General features: G+C 40.5%; 1 protein-coding gene across 1 annotated transcript; it reads right to left on the minus strand.

Moving 5' to 3' along the window:
• Positions 1–444: 444 nt before the first annotated feature.
• Positions 445–14,722, minus strand: snx3 (sorting nexin 3). The gene is made up of 4 exons (XM_010735396.3): positions 14,497–14,722; positions 4,673–4,768; positions 4,173–4,297; positions 445–1,326 (listed from the first exon to the last, which is right to left on the minus strand). Exons 1-4 carry the CDS (start codon positions 14,656–14,658, stop codon positions 1,221–1,223), a joined length of 489 nt encoding a protein of 162 aa, XP_010733698.1. The 5' UTR covers positions 14,659–14,722; the 3' UTR covers positions 445–1,220.
• Between the last annotated feature and the right edge of the window lie 1,079 nt (positions 14,723–15,801).

The following is a 15,801-nucleotide window of genomic DNA, read 5'->3' on the forward strand; positions in this document are numbered from 1 at the left end:
ACTAATTTGCAAACGATTAATTAATGTAAAGAGTGAGTATGAAGAGGCACAAAGAGGATAATGACACGTATAGATCAGATATGGCATTTGAAGCATATATATACGGACTAACGGTGAACTGTATTGATTAATTACATAAACTTAGAGTGACTTGATCATCATGGACCAATCATGAGTCATACATTAGTCACGCATCACTTGATCACGTGCTTTGCACCCTTATTATGAAGTGTTTAGAAGTAATCGACTCTCTTCTCAAGGAAAAACTCAGGACTGTTTTAATAAAGTGTTTGATTAGCCATAGGCCTAAACATTTTTGTTATGAAGATGATAGATTATGTATTTATTGAAAATAAATGTAATAATACATTTAGGATGGCAGCTTGCAGTAGCCGACTATCCGTATGGAGTGTGGGGAACAGTCCAAATCAACAGATGTAATTATGCGTGGAGACATTTCACCTATTTTATTGGAAAATCTTCAAAATAAACAAAAATGGCACAGCAGTATACAAATCTCAAAATGCATATAGCCAGTAGAAATACTGCAGTTCCCTCTGTGTAAATTACTTCTTTCTCGCTAGAAAATCATTGTGATAACCGGGCAGGTGCTGGTTGATATACACACACACACGTGCTTCCTTTTGAAGACAGGATCAACTAAGTGTGATTTGAAAGTCAAGGCCCGCCAATCATATATATGTGTGTATGTGTGTATGTGTGTGTGTGTGTGTGTGTGTGTCTATGTGTGTTTAGTTGCTAGTTATGGTGAGCAACATGCCTGGAGTACATATATATAATATATATATGAATGATGGGAAACGCTGTGGGTCTTTACAAGAGCTTTGCATACATAGAACGCTCATTCAATGTTACTATATAAATGAATATATTCAAGACATAGCTAAATGATAAATACATAATATATCCATGTTAGTGGCATTTCCAGACACAAAGAGAAATTACTATAAATTACTTTCAACCAGTAATGTGTCGAACATTCTTGACTCCAATTAGAAAGTGAAAACAAACACCGATCAGGGTCACTAATTAAACTAAAAGAGGCGGTGAACAATATTACTTTGGAGGGGAGGGGGCGCGGGGAAGTTTTGATTTAAACGTTTATTGTCTGAGAGAAACCTGGAGCAGTGAAGAGAGCTTTGGGTTGTTGGGCCAAGCCAGGGCGAGCCAGACCAGGCCAAGCAGAGCCATCTTTTTCTTTAGGCTTGTCTGATTTTGGATGGGGTGTAGCTCTTGTCCACAGACTCGTCCTGTAGAAACATGTGCAGGCATCGTTCGTTCTGAGCTAGAGGGTGACCGGCCACTCTGAAACACACAAGAGCAAAAGGCAGGTTTGAAAACTGAGCAACTGTAACAAAGTCGAGGCTTGGTGACATGAAGAAAGGGCAGAGATCGAGCAACCTTCAGGTAAGACATCTGGGAAAGATTAAGCATTGATGAACATACTAGAATCAAGTTTAGGAAGTGACATTCTACAGGTTTATGTTAAGATATTTAATTCTTCATGTCCGAGGCTTCATTTTACTGGTCTGCTAAGCAAAGGCTGCGCAGTTTAACAACCATCTCCTACATAAATCAATGTTTTCAGTCCTACATGACATTATAAATACACCCAACAGCACAACATGTTGCTCTGATGCAAGTTCTTAAACTATTCCCTGTGGTCGTCCTGTCATATAAAACATAAATGATGTAAACCATGATACTACATGTACATGGTACCTGTTGTGTCCCAATTCTGTGCTACATACAACTAAAGTTTAAACTTATTGTTCAAGCGTACTGTTTTTGCAGTTAGTATACAATAACTGTACATACGAGTGTTTTATATTAACAGGAAATTATACAACGCTCATCTGAGGCCAAACTGCCGCTGAATGCCATTTTCCAAAAACGTAATGGTTTTATTTTATTTTCAGAGGAGCCGTAACACCGACATCCAAATTTAATTTACAACCACAATAAAGTTACATTAATTTTTCTCCCCATTGTGCAAAGGATTGAGGGAGAGTAGTGTCCATCAACAGCACACTCAAAAATAAAAAGGAGTTTATAGCATCACACCTTATGCATCATGTCCTTTCTGTCGCCTCTCATTTACTCTAACTGTTTCTATGATGAAGGTAAAAAGAGTTTTTTTTTTTTTTTTAAGTATGCATACGGACTTGTTTTGAATATATTTATTTTGTCAAACGCAAAACCTGCTCAGAGTAGATATGCAAAAAAAAATATATGTTGATGTTGCGATTAAACAGTATTCATCTTAATCACTAGAGTGCAAAGACACCCTGAAACTGTGGATTTTAATAGTCTCTGCACAAAGTGACAGGAGTCATTGATAAGACATAAGTAAGTCAGTCAGTGATAAAGATAAAACTCTGCCTACATGATGGTATGTGTCACTGATAAAGAGGTTTTCTGACATTTTGACCACACTGTCCAGCAGGACATCAGCCACATAATTACAGTTTCTTTAATAAAACTGTTACATTGCATGTGTGGTTGTGGTCACAAGCTCCTCTTACTACAACAACAACAACGGCTTTTTTTCTCTTCTCACCTCCAGGCGATAAAAAGAAGAGAAGTGTCAATTGACACACACCAGCCGGGAATAAAAGAGCCTTCTGTAAGAGCATCAACAACCTGGAAATTAGGGAAAGATGACTCGCCTAAGATTTTCTTTTTAAATGCTTGTGTACTACCATGTGAATTCACAGTTTGGAGGAGCAGGTCGGGGAAATAAGTTAAAAGGACACGAGTTAAAGAAAACCTGTTTTTTCTTCAGGCTTTCGTGAGTCTGGTTTCACCCCAACATCTATCCGCATCTGGATATGGGACTGCAATTTCCTCCGTTGAAGCCACTTTGACATTAGGCTTCCCCGAATGTCTCTTATGATGACGCAAAAGAGTTTAACGAGAATGAGCCAGTGCACCTGAGACCCTAAGACATCCAATTTTTCCAAAACGGTAAATTTCTCAGACCAGATCAACATGATGACATTGTACATATCTGCGCATACATCTTAACCTCTACCTAGAAAACATTTTGGACAAATTAAGCCTCCCGGGAGGTGCATTCACAGATCACTCAGCAGAACAATCACTGGAGAGAGATCAAGCTTGTTCCAACAAATCCTGTTTAATAGGTTTTTGGAAATGTTGACATTGAGGACAAGGTGAAGTAGATGCATGTTGAAATCTCATGGCCTTGCTTGCTTTTTTTTTCTGAAGTGGGGATGTAAGCCCTTCTTTTTCTTTTTTTTTGTACCTGAAGCATGAATTATGTTTGACTAGCCTAATCAAAAAGTGATGGTTATCTCCTCTCCTCCTTCTCACTTGTTTCACAGCGACAATCATGTTTACCATTCCAAAAGATTTCCTCTTCACAATGCTCTCAATCACAGATTAAACAATGCTGCCAGCCACAACAGCCAGTATTAAGCCTGAACAATGATATGATCAACAGCAGTGTTTCATTCATAGGAAGCAAAGGGGGGGAAAAAAATCTTAATTACTAACACATTCTCATCTTCTTAAAAAACATATTTATGGATTTTAATTTTCTCGACTATCTTTGCACACTTAATATTCCAACAGGAAACATTGACGCATTTGCACATGAAACAAAGATAATGGCCAAGTCTGCAATCAAAGCAAATAATTACAATCACACTGTAACTTTTATTGTTCGGCAGCTGAAAATGGGGACAAGCTGGATCAAAAATAAGCAGAGGTGCACACACCATCCCACAGAACCACGCGCTGTAATTTGAGCTGCAATTATCATAAATTACACATCAACAATAAAACAAATGTGGGAAAAATTATGTTGTGGGGGTGCGCACTTGAGTCCTCTTTGGTTGTTCTTGTCCTTTGCGAGGTAATTATAAAAGAAAATTAAGAAGGATAGTGAGAAAAAGACCTGTCTGTCTCCGCGGGTTCACTTTGTTAACAATATAAAGAGAAGTGAAAAAGTTGAATCTACTTTATTGCACAAAGTGTTTCATTGTTCCCGAGAGTTAAAACAATACCGCACGAAGGCAGAAGCTGCAAACGACTTCAGTGACAAAGAAAAAAAATTGAAAAGAATAAATTGTTTTAACCTCGTGGCAAAGCAGTGGAAGAACGGAGAAAGATGCGGAAAGGCTTACTTGTTGAGAAACTGCTCAAGGCCCTGTCTCCGCTCCTCAATGAAGGAGTCATCAAATATCCCATCATCCCCTCGAAACGGAAGCTGCCGGATGAGGGCTTTTCCTGGGAGAGGTGGGACGACCACCTGAGATGAAAGAGCACCCACAGAAAGCGCAGAGCAGCAGTTGAACAGGTGTAAATAAATCATTAATGAGAATTCTAGTGTGTACAATTAAGGGAGCAAAAAGACGGCTCGTAGATAAATGGTCCTGTGGTGATTGTGTATAATCTGGTAAAAACATTTTAATGTAATGTCTGAGTCTTAAAACCAGATTATGAATCTCATTAATAGCAGGACAAAGCACACATACCACATCAAGGTGAAATCTTATGTTAAAATATATTAAAGTCTCTGAAGAACTTTCAAACAAAAACATACAAAAACAGATGTGGTCAATGTTGTCTGCTGATTTGATAAGTACTCAGGAGCCTTTGTGCCGAGTTCACCTCAATGGCTCACCTTGCTCTCCCTCTCCAGCTCCGCTCGGAGCCACTCGAAGTCACTGTACCGCCTCCGTACACTAGACTCCTTCAGCTTGAAGATGGGTAGGTTGGTCTGTGGAGACAAAAGCACAGTGGAGTTGATGCCTTGTTTACTTTGTAATTTTCCTTCAGCTGTTTTGCGAATGGACAAGTACTTTCGAGAAATACACTGTGGTATATTTAAAGCTGCGACAAGCCAGCATTTACAATGATTCGTTGAGATTGGTTCATCTGTAAAACATCCGAAAATAGTAAACAGTGCCTGTCACAAAAGTGCTCGTTGACTGCTTTAAAATGCTAATTTGTTTGACCAACAGTCTAAAATCCAATTTTATTTCATTCATGACATTACAAAGAAAAATGCTGCAAATCATCACATTTGAAAAGCTGAAACTAGACGATTTTTATTTGATAAATGACCTAAACAATTACCAATTAATTATTTTGTTTACTGACTAATCGCTTGACTAACTGTATGAATATAGTGGTTTTCTTGCCATGCGTCATTACAATGTTTTCCTGACAAGGTTAGTTTCACCTGAAACTTTACTGGTAATGCCAAACTTTTAATATCAAGGAATAAACATTATAGACACTACTAACTATCTGTGTAACAATTTGGTCACAGTGTAGCACACTGACCTTTCATAACCAGCTATATAACTAGGTTTGTACCTAGTCTTGTTGCTATAGTTACCTAAAGTAGGAATGTGCCATATAATATCTTTCACAATAATACCTTTATCATGATATTTCAAAATCATATTGTAATAATGGCAATATTCCAAGGTTGTATAGTCATGCACAGCAACAACAAACATGGCTGAAATCTAAGTCAGTTCAAATTGACTTCAGCAGTGTGGAAGTGGTTTGGTTACAAAGATCAGATGCACAAAAAAATAGTGACTAAACAGTAATATTAAGAACAAAAGGATAAACAAGCAATACAACACACTGATTTCAAACAGGAGAGGTAGGTACGATTGTGATGTTGTCAACTAGTCAACTAGAAAGCAACAGAGAGAGAGAGAGAGACTGTGCCAACTTCAAGAAAAAGACAGTGAACGATTTTTATTGCGATGGTTTTGGGCATAGCCTTGTGATATCTACTCTGACTTTATTGAAGGGAAAGACGAGGAGAAACGAACAAAAAAAACAAAGACCGCTTCACCTGGAACCAAACTGAATAGAAAAAAAAAAAAAAGTTCACTTATGTTTTGCTCACCAAGGTCTATCGCATTTATCTTTTGCCATTTTGTGTGTGTGTTCGTTTCCACCGATGCACGGATGCGTGCGTAATTCTAAGTTGCTGTTGACAAGCACTTGAGAGTGAATTTCATATTAAAAAGCGGAGATGTTTCGACATTGACAGAGAACATTGAGCAAACAGCACATCACAGCACAATGTCAAACCTCTTCACTAGTCCTGATGCACATGGCCATCCCATAACAATGTACAAACAAGGAGGGAGTGAATGAGCATTTCATTGACAGGCCACATTCACGCACACAGAATTCACGGAAGAAGGAATCACAAGAGCAAAAGCAATTGAGCAAGTAGGTGCGGCATGAATACCATGTGAGCAGCAGACTGATCGATGAGCAGACTGTGACTGTGTGCAGTTGTGGGGATGCAGAGTTAACTAGAAGGCTGCATAAATGGCTGAACAAAAGAGAAAGGAGTGGGTGTACGTGGTCATAAAGGAAGAGTAGAAAAACTGGAGAGGTTGGGAGCTTCATCTGGTCTGTGCAGGACTAATTGAGGAGGAGGGAGAGCAGGAGTGGTCTTTTCGCTCTCATGGTCTTTCCCTTTCAGTCTTTTTCTTCTTTATTTCCCTTGCTCTGCTATAATAAGTCAGATTTTCTGCCCTTGAGTCTCCTCTTATGGCGATTCAATGGGGAAAACACAGGCATTCGTTTTCTCCCCTCTTTGCTCTCGACTGTCCTCAGTCTTACAAATTATGGATTCGGTGATAAAGAGCAAACTCATTTGATTAAAAAAAAAAAAAAATCTTTATGATGAAAACAAGAGCTGTCTGTCAAGCAACATGACCGTGATTTCATGTGACACAAATGTTACCTCGGGAAATAATTAAAAGAGAATCCTGGATTGGTTTTTGTTGTAACTTTTCAGAGAGGTGCCTATTTAAGCAGTATTGCACCTGAGGGTGTGCTTTGCTGCCATTATTGGCATAACAGTGATGCACTCAGGCTTCATATTTTCATGAACATTTGTTGAATAATTTGCCGGACTGTAAGACATCATAACATGCTAATTTTACATTTGAAACAAGGAACAGAACATGTTTCAGATTCATTAGTTTATTGTAGCCGACTGGTTTTGATCCAGCTTTGGCAGTTACAATGTGAGTAATACTTTTAGTCTTGATTAAGATGTGCCGTCATGCTGATCTGAGCACGCTCGTCGTAAATACTTGTTGCACAGTTAATACAGTTGAACTGTATTGCGTTGTTGTGAGACAGGTGTTTCTATTATTTTGTCCACCCATCATATCAACAGGGGTAGGCTAAAAAAACAGAACCAACTGCACAAACTACATTCTCTAAAATTATCATACAACTGAATCAACAGAACATTATGACCTTTATGGACGTCGCATTCACTGCAGTGTTAGCTGGTGTACCTAATAACTGGCGACTCAGTATATATTTCATGTTTACAAAATAATTAAGGTTTGAATTAAAGTTGTTTTTTCAAGCAGCAGACTTTATGATCCTATGAGATAATTTTACCAGCATGATCTGATTGAGGCGTTTAATTTATCTCTAGAAGGGTGAACAGTAAGTTACCGTCGAATATAGGATATAAAATAATATAATAATATTTACTTTAATATTGTGATTAATTTACAGCACTCCCACTTTATGCTAGGCTCAGATCACAAGATATTTGGCTCAATTTCACAGTCTCATCCGTGTCATTGTCTACAAACGTTTGACACAGAATACCCAGTGAGCAATATGAGCAGTTTACAGATAAAACTGTATTTTGCACCAGGTCTGTTTGTTACATAATTGTGTTATTTTAGTTTTAAATGTGTCCTGCCAAAGAGAATGCTTGATTGAAATTAGACAACTAAAGAAAATAAAACATATTAGTAAATTATTTTCACACCAGGAACTGCTTCCAGACAAGATCAGGACATCCTAAAGCCTGTTTGATATTTTCAAGTATGTTGACAGAAGATTGCAGCTTCATGAGAGGAACACAGTGGATGTGCAATCAAAAAAAATGTTATTATCCTGTTTCATTATTTGTCCTGTGTGTGTCATTTAACAGCTGATAATTATGTCGTCCTTTTGTGTGATACCACCTCATGTCTGTTTGTTAATTAGGTCCTAACTTCAGCGATAGCTGCGACATGAAAGCTGCTTCCTCTCACCCAGTGACATGAGTTTTGTTTTTTCAGCCACCACGAGCCTCGCAGCTCTTTTCCTACACAAACAAACCATTTTGTATCCACTTCCTTCTGTGACCTTTGTCAAAACACAAACAGAAACCAGACTTCGCTGTAGACGAGAAAGAATTCAAAAAGACTGCCAACTACCGTGACTCTTTTTAATAAGGTCACGTTTCCTGTGATTAAAACTTTATCGCCGGTGAAATTGCCTGTTTAAGATGACAGTTGCAATAATAGCAGTATTTCCTTACTGTGGTTATAATCAAATGGTTGCCTGTAAACTCACTGCCACTCCCTCTTTCTCACTGTGCTTTCATGCGTCTCGTCAGCGCTGTAAACTTCCCGTTTCCCCACTTATTTCAAGTTCTCTCCAGGTGAAGTTGTCAATGAGCCCTCCACTCCTCCTCCTCCTCCTCCTTCTCCTCTTTCTCAGGTCACAGGAGAAGTGGATTATCTTAGCTTTATCACCCCAGTGCTCCTGCATTAACTCTGCTCTCCCCTCACCGTGGTCTGTCCCTGCTGCGTCATGTTACCTCACAGCATGGAGTGCCGCAAAGTTAATCCCCCACCACAACAGATCACAGTTACAGGTAATCTGCCACCGCCGTGACTCTAATCCCATCATGTGCACACAGAAAACACTTAACCACGCGCAAGCACACACTGACGTACATGAGGTATGCATGCACAGGTGTTAAGTATATCTGACCGGTCACACAGTTAACAATGTAAAATATAATAGGCGAAAAAGCATTCAAGCCTGTTTGTACACACACAGTCGGACCCGGACCACTCATCTCCACACAATGAAGCTAGCAGTGAGAGCGTAAGAAAAGAAAGTCACCTGGCCTTTCAGTCCTCTCGCCCTCTCCAACCCTATGATTAAGAGATTGGCCTTGCAGGACAAGGGGAGGAACGAAAACGACAAAACTGAAAACTGAGAGGTCTCACTCACTCCTTCACACACACACAACACAGAAAGAGGCGGTGCGTGAGAGCTCTACGAGTCAAAGATCAGGTTTCCCCGGCCTCTGTTCTCTTCACGGCTGGTTAGATGTTAGGGCCTGGGTGTCTCAACTTACTGGCCCCTGCAGTGATTGGGACATGGGACCAGCCCACAGCCAGCCGGGTCTTAGCATTTCATTAATAGTCTAAAAAAGGTACACTTTGCCTCTCTCACTTTCGAAGGAAGAGGAGGAAAGTGAAAGAAATTAGTTAGCGTAAAAAAAAATCATTCAGAGAAATAATATCACAATTAACGGTGATATTAAAGCAGGCGTAACAGAAAATGCTGCACGGAGCATAAAGCTATATATATATTTCTCCTTCAAAACAGACCTCCTCGCTTCACTTTCCATTATGAGGGTGCAAGGTGCAATCTACGCTCCATAGGAAGAGCATGTGATTCATAATGTGTGCGACACAAAACCTCAGGCTCATTGAAAATGGGTTGAAAAGAGGCAGAACCCTTAAAAACAGCCAGGAAGAGAAAGAAAGTGAGAGGGGGGGGGGACAAAGATCACTCATCTCCCGAGAGAACAGTTCAAGGCCACCATGCATTAGCTTTTAGCAGGATGGATTAAGTCAAGTTTGAGAGTGCGCATCCTAAACCTCCCCCATGCCCCCTTCTTACCCCTCCCATACACTCTTCTTTCAGAATAATAGCATAAAAAAAATGGCAACATAATACCATCTCATTGCATCATATTCCAAAATGGGGGGGGGAGAAAAAGACAGGGAACAAAAGCGTTGGGGCTATAGGTCTTTTTGCTCTCGCCTCTCCATGTACTCTCACACTCGTTCTCTCGCTTTGCCGGCCCCTGCGGCCTGACAGCCTACCCTCTCTCCGACTCGCCTAGCTGGCAAAAAGCTGCTTTGTTGCCATAGTATCAACTCCCACTTTTGATACTGTCATTTCAAGTAGGATATGGTAGCCTTGATACAATATGTTCCCTATTTCCATTAAAATAGTTGTCGAAGAGGATGCTGTAGACTTTGGATTACACTTGACTGTGCCTGACAAGCGCCCGCCCCCCCACCACCACCACACACACACACACCCACTCCCCATCTCTCCCCATTTTATTAATGACCAAAGGCCCCCGCCCCAATGCCCAAATGGAAAAGAGAAAGAAAGAGAGAGGGAGAAGCTATGTGAGTAGAGAAGAGGAGGGGTAGAAGACTGAGCGAGAGTGAGCGACAGAGCTATAAGAGGCCTTTTATGTACTCCTATCCATAAACAAAGTGAGATCCCAAAGTTCACTCCCCTGAATGTGCTCTCTGGATGAGATGGGAACCAACTAAAGACAAGAAATTTTGATAATACCCCCCCCAACCAACCAACCACCCCCTCACACAGACACACATCCCAACTCCAACCCTCTGTTTGCTGAGGGTCCAAACAAATACACTATGCTGCTACAGAGAGAGAGAGAGAGAGAGAGAAAGAGAGAGAGAGAGGGGGGGGTCCTCTTGAACCAGGAACAACAGAAAAAAAAAACATTAAGGTGATATGATAGGACTCTGCAGAATAACTCTGTCCATTAGGAACATGAAAAACATGTGCAGAGGCAGGAAAAAAAAACAAACCTACCAGCCCTCCTGTGGTCTATAAGCCATTACAGAAACTACACTTAAAACGGAGGGATTTAGATGAGAACAAAAATCCATTGTTTCAACACGACCCCGGACATTACAAGTCTGCTCAGGCAAAATGAGATATCCGCCTCCTTTCAGTATAAACTTAGCTTCCACCTCTTTAAAAAAAAAAAAAAAAAACCTGACTGAAAGAAGTGGATTGATCCCATTGATTTTAAACACAAAATGGCATTCCTGCTTGTGAACAAGTGACTGTGTAACCTGCCCCACAGCCACCGCAACTAGTTGGCATCTCGAATGATAATCCAGTCTTTATGCAATTTGTCTCACCGCTAACTTGACGAACATTCAGGCGCTACAAGCCAAACGCATAAGCTGACGTTTGTTTGGGAAAAAAAAAGGAGGCAAACTTTGAAATATGGTAAACCATATGTAGTTATCACAGGGACTTCAATAATCACACTATGAACTAGGCGCACACAGCTGGGAGTGAAATGGGATAAATGGGATAAGTGGGCAATAGGGTGATGGCTGGCGAGGGGGTGGCTTTTTGCCCTCCCATGGGTGAGGGGCAGGGGGGGGAATAAACGCTCCAGCTCCCCCCCCGTACCCTGGCCTGTTTCATTCTTCTCTTCTCTCAATGAAGGGATTAGGCAGACTCTCTCAGTGTGGCCACAAGGGCTCTCTCGATTTCAGATGGATAGCAGGACAGCAGTGAGAACAGCCGACGAGGGAGCGAGTTATAAACACAAACTGTACGGCATAATTAGATAAAATTAAAAAAGTACTTCTATATCTTAAAAAGGCGGGAAAACAAAAAGCAAAGCGGCGCCGTGCATTCCGGGCCGAGGCTTTGCAGCTAACGCTCTTAGCATGCTGGAGATGGGAGTAAAATGCTTCTAAAGAAAGCCGAAGAAAGGAGAAGGAGAGAAGCAAAGCAAAGTTGACACCACGTTTGTTGAGAAGTGAGGGATGCACCACTTATTCTGTGGTCTTATGCAAAGCAGGGTCACGCAGGGCTATGAGGTGCACAATAATGCTGATTACACGCATATGCTAATTATTACACGCTAATCAAGTACAGTAGCCTTATATTCAACGCTAATGCCTGGAGACGGCTTCTCTTTCCCTCAGCCCGTTTCTTTAAGGTAAAGAGAAACTATAAATACTTTAGGGCTGCTCAACAATCTAAATACTCCAGGCCACTAACTACAGGGGTGTCAGTCAACTGAAATGACAATTTAAAGATAAGAGATGAGGCAATCAGATGAGCCGAGTGACTGCCTGACAATTTCAGACGCTCACTACAGCATTAAAAACTTAGATGTCATTAAAACTTAAGACAGTAGAGTCCTGGATTGGTTTAATTTATGCTAAATCGTATGTGGTGACAGACGTGATGAAAAATGAAACAAATGTCTTTAAGGAAAAAAATAAAATAAAACTCCATCTGCTGACGAAGGCTGTGTGATATGGTTGAAAGCTCTAGATTCAAATGGTAAATGGACCTTGAGATCTCTTTTTTTTCTGCCCAATAGTTTGTCTGCTATACGTGTTTGCTCACTGAAGTAAAGTGCTAAGCATTGTGTAAAAGTGGTTTCAACTCAATCACTTTAAGCTGATTCAGCTCGACGATTTTGAACTGTGTGTGTGTCAGACAATCCTAACTATTGCAAAACAGATCCTGAATTATGTTTACACTTCTCTGACCGTTACTCTCTTCACATATTGCTCAATAATGCCACATTTCCGGCCGAAGCAGAAGCAGATACTCTTAACATGTCACATTTAATTAGAGCCAGATGTGTTGTGGACAGTAGATTTGGATATTACCACTGAGTGAATTGAGTGTAAATATCTTTGTGCCTGGCTGGATCAGGTTGGATTTAAAATTCCACATTGACACACAAGCTCCGACAAACAAATTGGATATTTTTACTGATTTCTCTATGTTCGGTGTGGGAGCAAGGGATGTTTTCTAGGTTGCATACCTGCCACTCAGTCACCTGTAGGAGGGGTTAGGTGTGCGTGTGTGTCACCTGGGCGTAGTGGTAGTAATTTAAATCACCTGTACAGGTTTGTAGTTTTTGTTGTTGCATTAGAGAGGGGTTGAGTGGGGTGGCGTGATTTTCTGTTGACCGCAAATGTGAACGCAAACACAAAGGCAATCTGTGTCACAACATCTACGGAGCATCATGTGAGTTAAATCCCGTATGTGTGTTTTTCAATAAAACAATCAAAAGCAGCTACGGACGGATGTTTTGTCTGTACATAGCGTGTCGGACAGATCATCCTACATCAGCCTCTCGGCGGCTAATTGTTGCGCTGGATAGCCGCTAATACATTCGGTACAAAGTGAATAATTGTGACTCTAATAGCTACCGGTAAGATTTCTTATCGGTAACTATCATTATACGTCCTGACAGGCATTGGTCCCAATTTATTTATAAAGCCCTTACTGAAACCCTGTCATCATATATCACATCTTTATTAAACTGGTCCCATAGTCCTGATTTAACTCGTTCAAGTGATGCACAACGTCCTGATCAGAGTCCCAGTGGTTTTTGTGCTGGACACATTTGAACACTTTACAACACACATTAAAATTTAGCAAGGCCAATCTGCTCCGCTCTTGAATGTTACTGTATTTAACTGCTGTCTGCTTTCTGTTTCATTGTTAAATTATTTTAAGGTGTAACACATTCACCTTCGAATGCACAAGCCTGTTATAATATAATAATTTGTCGTGATTTAAATATAGGTGCTATAGGAGTACTCTTACCAACTACCAGCTAGTTCATGAACTGACGATAGGAACTTTTCAAGATGAAAAGCATGTTCTTCAGCAGAGTAGGAGGAAGGAAATGTGTCATGGGAGGTGAGGAGGGGGGTGGTGGTGGTGGTGGAGAGGATCAGGCAGCGTGTTGCATCCTGTCTGTCCTTTCCAGAGAAGCTGACTTGCTGAGCGGGTGTTCCTCTTTGGCCCCCGGTGTTGGAGCAACTTTGGCTAAACTTCTGATGAGTAATCAGTCAAGTCAAGCCAGCTCTTAAAAACCAAACATGACATGTGCATGAATAAAGACACCTTATAGTATTGTGGTTAAAAACAGAGCTCACCACCAATGTTAGGGTGCTCATTAAATGGGAGCAATGCTGTTATCTTGTCTTTGCAGTCAGAAAAAAATGGGGTGTGGCTGGAGTTCAAGTCTGAACTAATTAGGAAGACTTTAACTTTGATAATACTCAGCTAACTACAAAGGTTGTGTGTAACTCCAACGGATTTGTGGACACATGACTTGTGTGGAAACAACACTTGAGGCTAATGTAAACAAGTTGTCTCCTCTGGTGGATAAACAGCAATTTGACAGTTACCGTTGCTAGTTTCGCTGTATTTAACGTTGTTGTCACGATCCTTCGATGGCTCGTTAATTAACCTGTAGTTAAATAATCTGTCCTCACGGTTAACATCGATAAACAGCGCCGACTCGTTGGTTTTGATGTCAGATAGCTGCTAACCAGTGCTAGCTGTTTTTTTTTTTTTTTTGACGAGAGTTACTAGCCTGCTAGCTAGCGCCAGCTAACTCGTTTCGCCAACAACAACGCCTCGCTCTGCTCAAGTTGTGAATATAACTAAGTGAATATATCGACTCTAAGTCTTTCTGACTGTGGCAATCCTAATGTCAAGGAGTCATAACTTTCTTTGACCACAGGAAAGACGTTTCTTAGCGTAAAAAAAAAAAAAAGAGGCTAACATCATTAGCGCTTCTTACAGCAGGCTCACCTTCAGTCTGACTTCATACGTAGTATACCGGGTCCTGCCGACCCCGATGGTCTCAGGGTTGCTCACATCGATCTCTAGAAAATTACTCGGGGGTCCATAGGCGTCGTTTAGGTTTTGGGGCTTGCTGAAGAGCCGTCTTGTGTCAGCTATGGTATCAGCCATTTCTCTCCTGTCCTTCCAGCAGCTAGCGATAGTGTCAAGTTGGCCAGAATACAAACGCGTACGTTCCCTTGGTAACCTTCAAAATAAAACATTTGGCGGCCGTTGTGTCCGCGTAATGAACGTTGTTGTGAATAAAGCAACTATTTTAGGATTTTTACTGTATTAAATAATGCTGAATACTCGTATTAGTGTGTTTTAATGGGAGTTTATCTTTATTACATATACAAATATATAATCGTGACATTTATTCTGAAGCGAAATCACACAAGTTCCGGTATTGCCCAGTCTCGCAGTGTCGCTAGCTTCAAAGGCCAGCGCGCTGCACTTCCGATCAGCTGAGGTTCAGCTGACACTGCTCGGCCACCTGCTGCTCGGTTTGTTTACAACCCCGCCAGCGGGCACATTGGCCGCAGTCACCTCTTTTTAACGACACTCTTTGCCTTCGAGCGTTTTCATTTACGCAATACGGATCAACGGCACTTGTGTCAAGTCAAGTCAAGTCATCGCTGCTAAAAAAAAAAAAAAGTAAAACACACGTGATCTGACGTTTAAAACTCGACAAAGTGCTCAGGATTTAATGCTCAAAAGAGAATACAGTGCCTTTATTGTCACACATGCATTCAATCGCTCACGGATAAATAATAGTAGCACTGGAAAGATACAAAAGTCAGTAGTAAATAAAAAGCAACACATTGAAAGCTGCTATTGCACATTGCTCTTCAATGTTACTGCACCTTGAAGATATATTATTGCACGTTCTACAGAGATATAGAGAGCTATGTTGCACACTGTACTTTTTTGCACAAAGTTACTGATCTTTTGTGTATTTTGTTTATTTTGACATGGTCAGAACTATGTGATCTTCTTTTATTTTTGATTTTATTCTATTCATACCCTATCTACTTCATGCGTTTTATATATAACGTGTGTCTGTTTGTGTTTGTAATACTAAAACTGTAATAATCTATCATCTATATGCAGATATACTGCACATACAGTGTGCAGATGTCATTAAAACTTTATATAGAAAACGACAATGTTTCATCTTATTAATACGCTTAACTATAAAGAAATAATCAACACGTTTGTTATATGTGATGAAACCTATTCAGGACGTGTCACAGTTAATTCCCTGTGCCATGG

Source organism: Larimichthys crocea, chromosome XI (assembly GCF_000972845.2).
Source record: "Larimichthys crocea isolate SSNF chromosome XI, L_crocea_2.0, whole genome shotgun sequence".
NCBI classification, from domain to species: Eukaryota; Metazoa; Chordata; class Actinopteri; family Sciaenidae; genus Larimichthys; species Larimichthys crocea.

Excerpts from the sequence above, each read along its gene's own strand:
- snx3 (XM_010735396.3), bottom strand. The coding sequence starts at position 14,658 with ATGGCTGATACCATAGCTGACACAAGACGGCTCTTCAGCAAGCCCCAA. Across the intron at positions 4,769-14,496 it reads CGTATGAAGTCAGACTGAAG|ACCAACCTACCCATCTTCAA; the intron begins GTGAGCCTGCTG and ends TTGTCTCCACAG. Across the intron at positions 4,298-4,672 it reads AGCTGGAGAGGGAGAGCAAG|GTGGTCGTCCCACCTCTCCC; the intron begins GTGAGCCATTGA and ends CTTTCATCTCAG.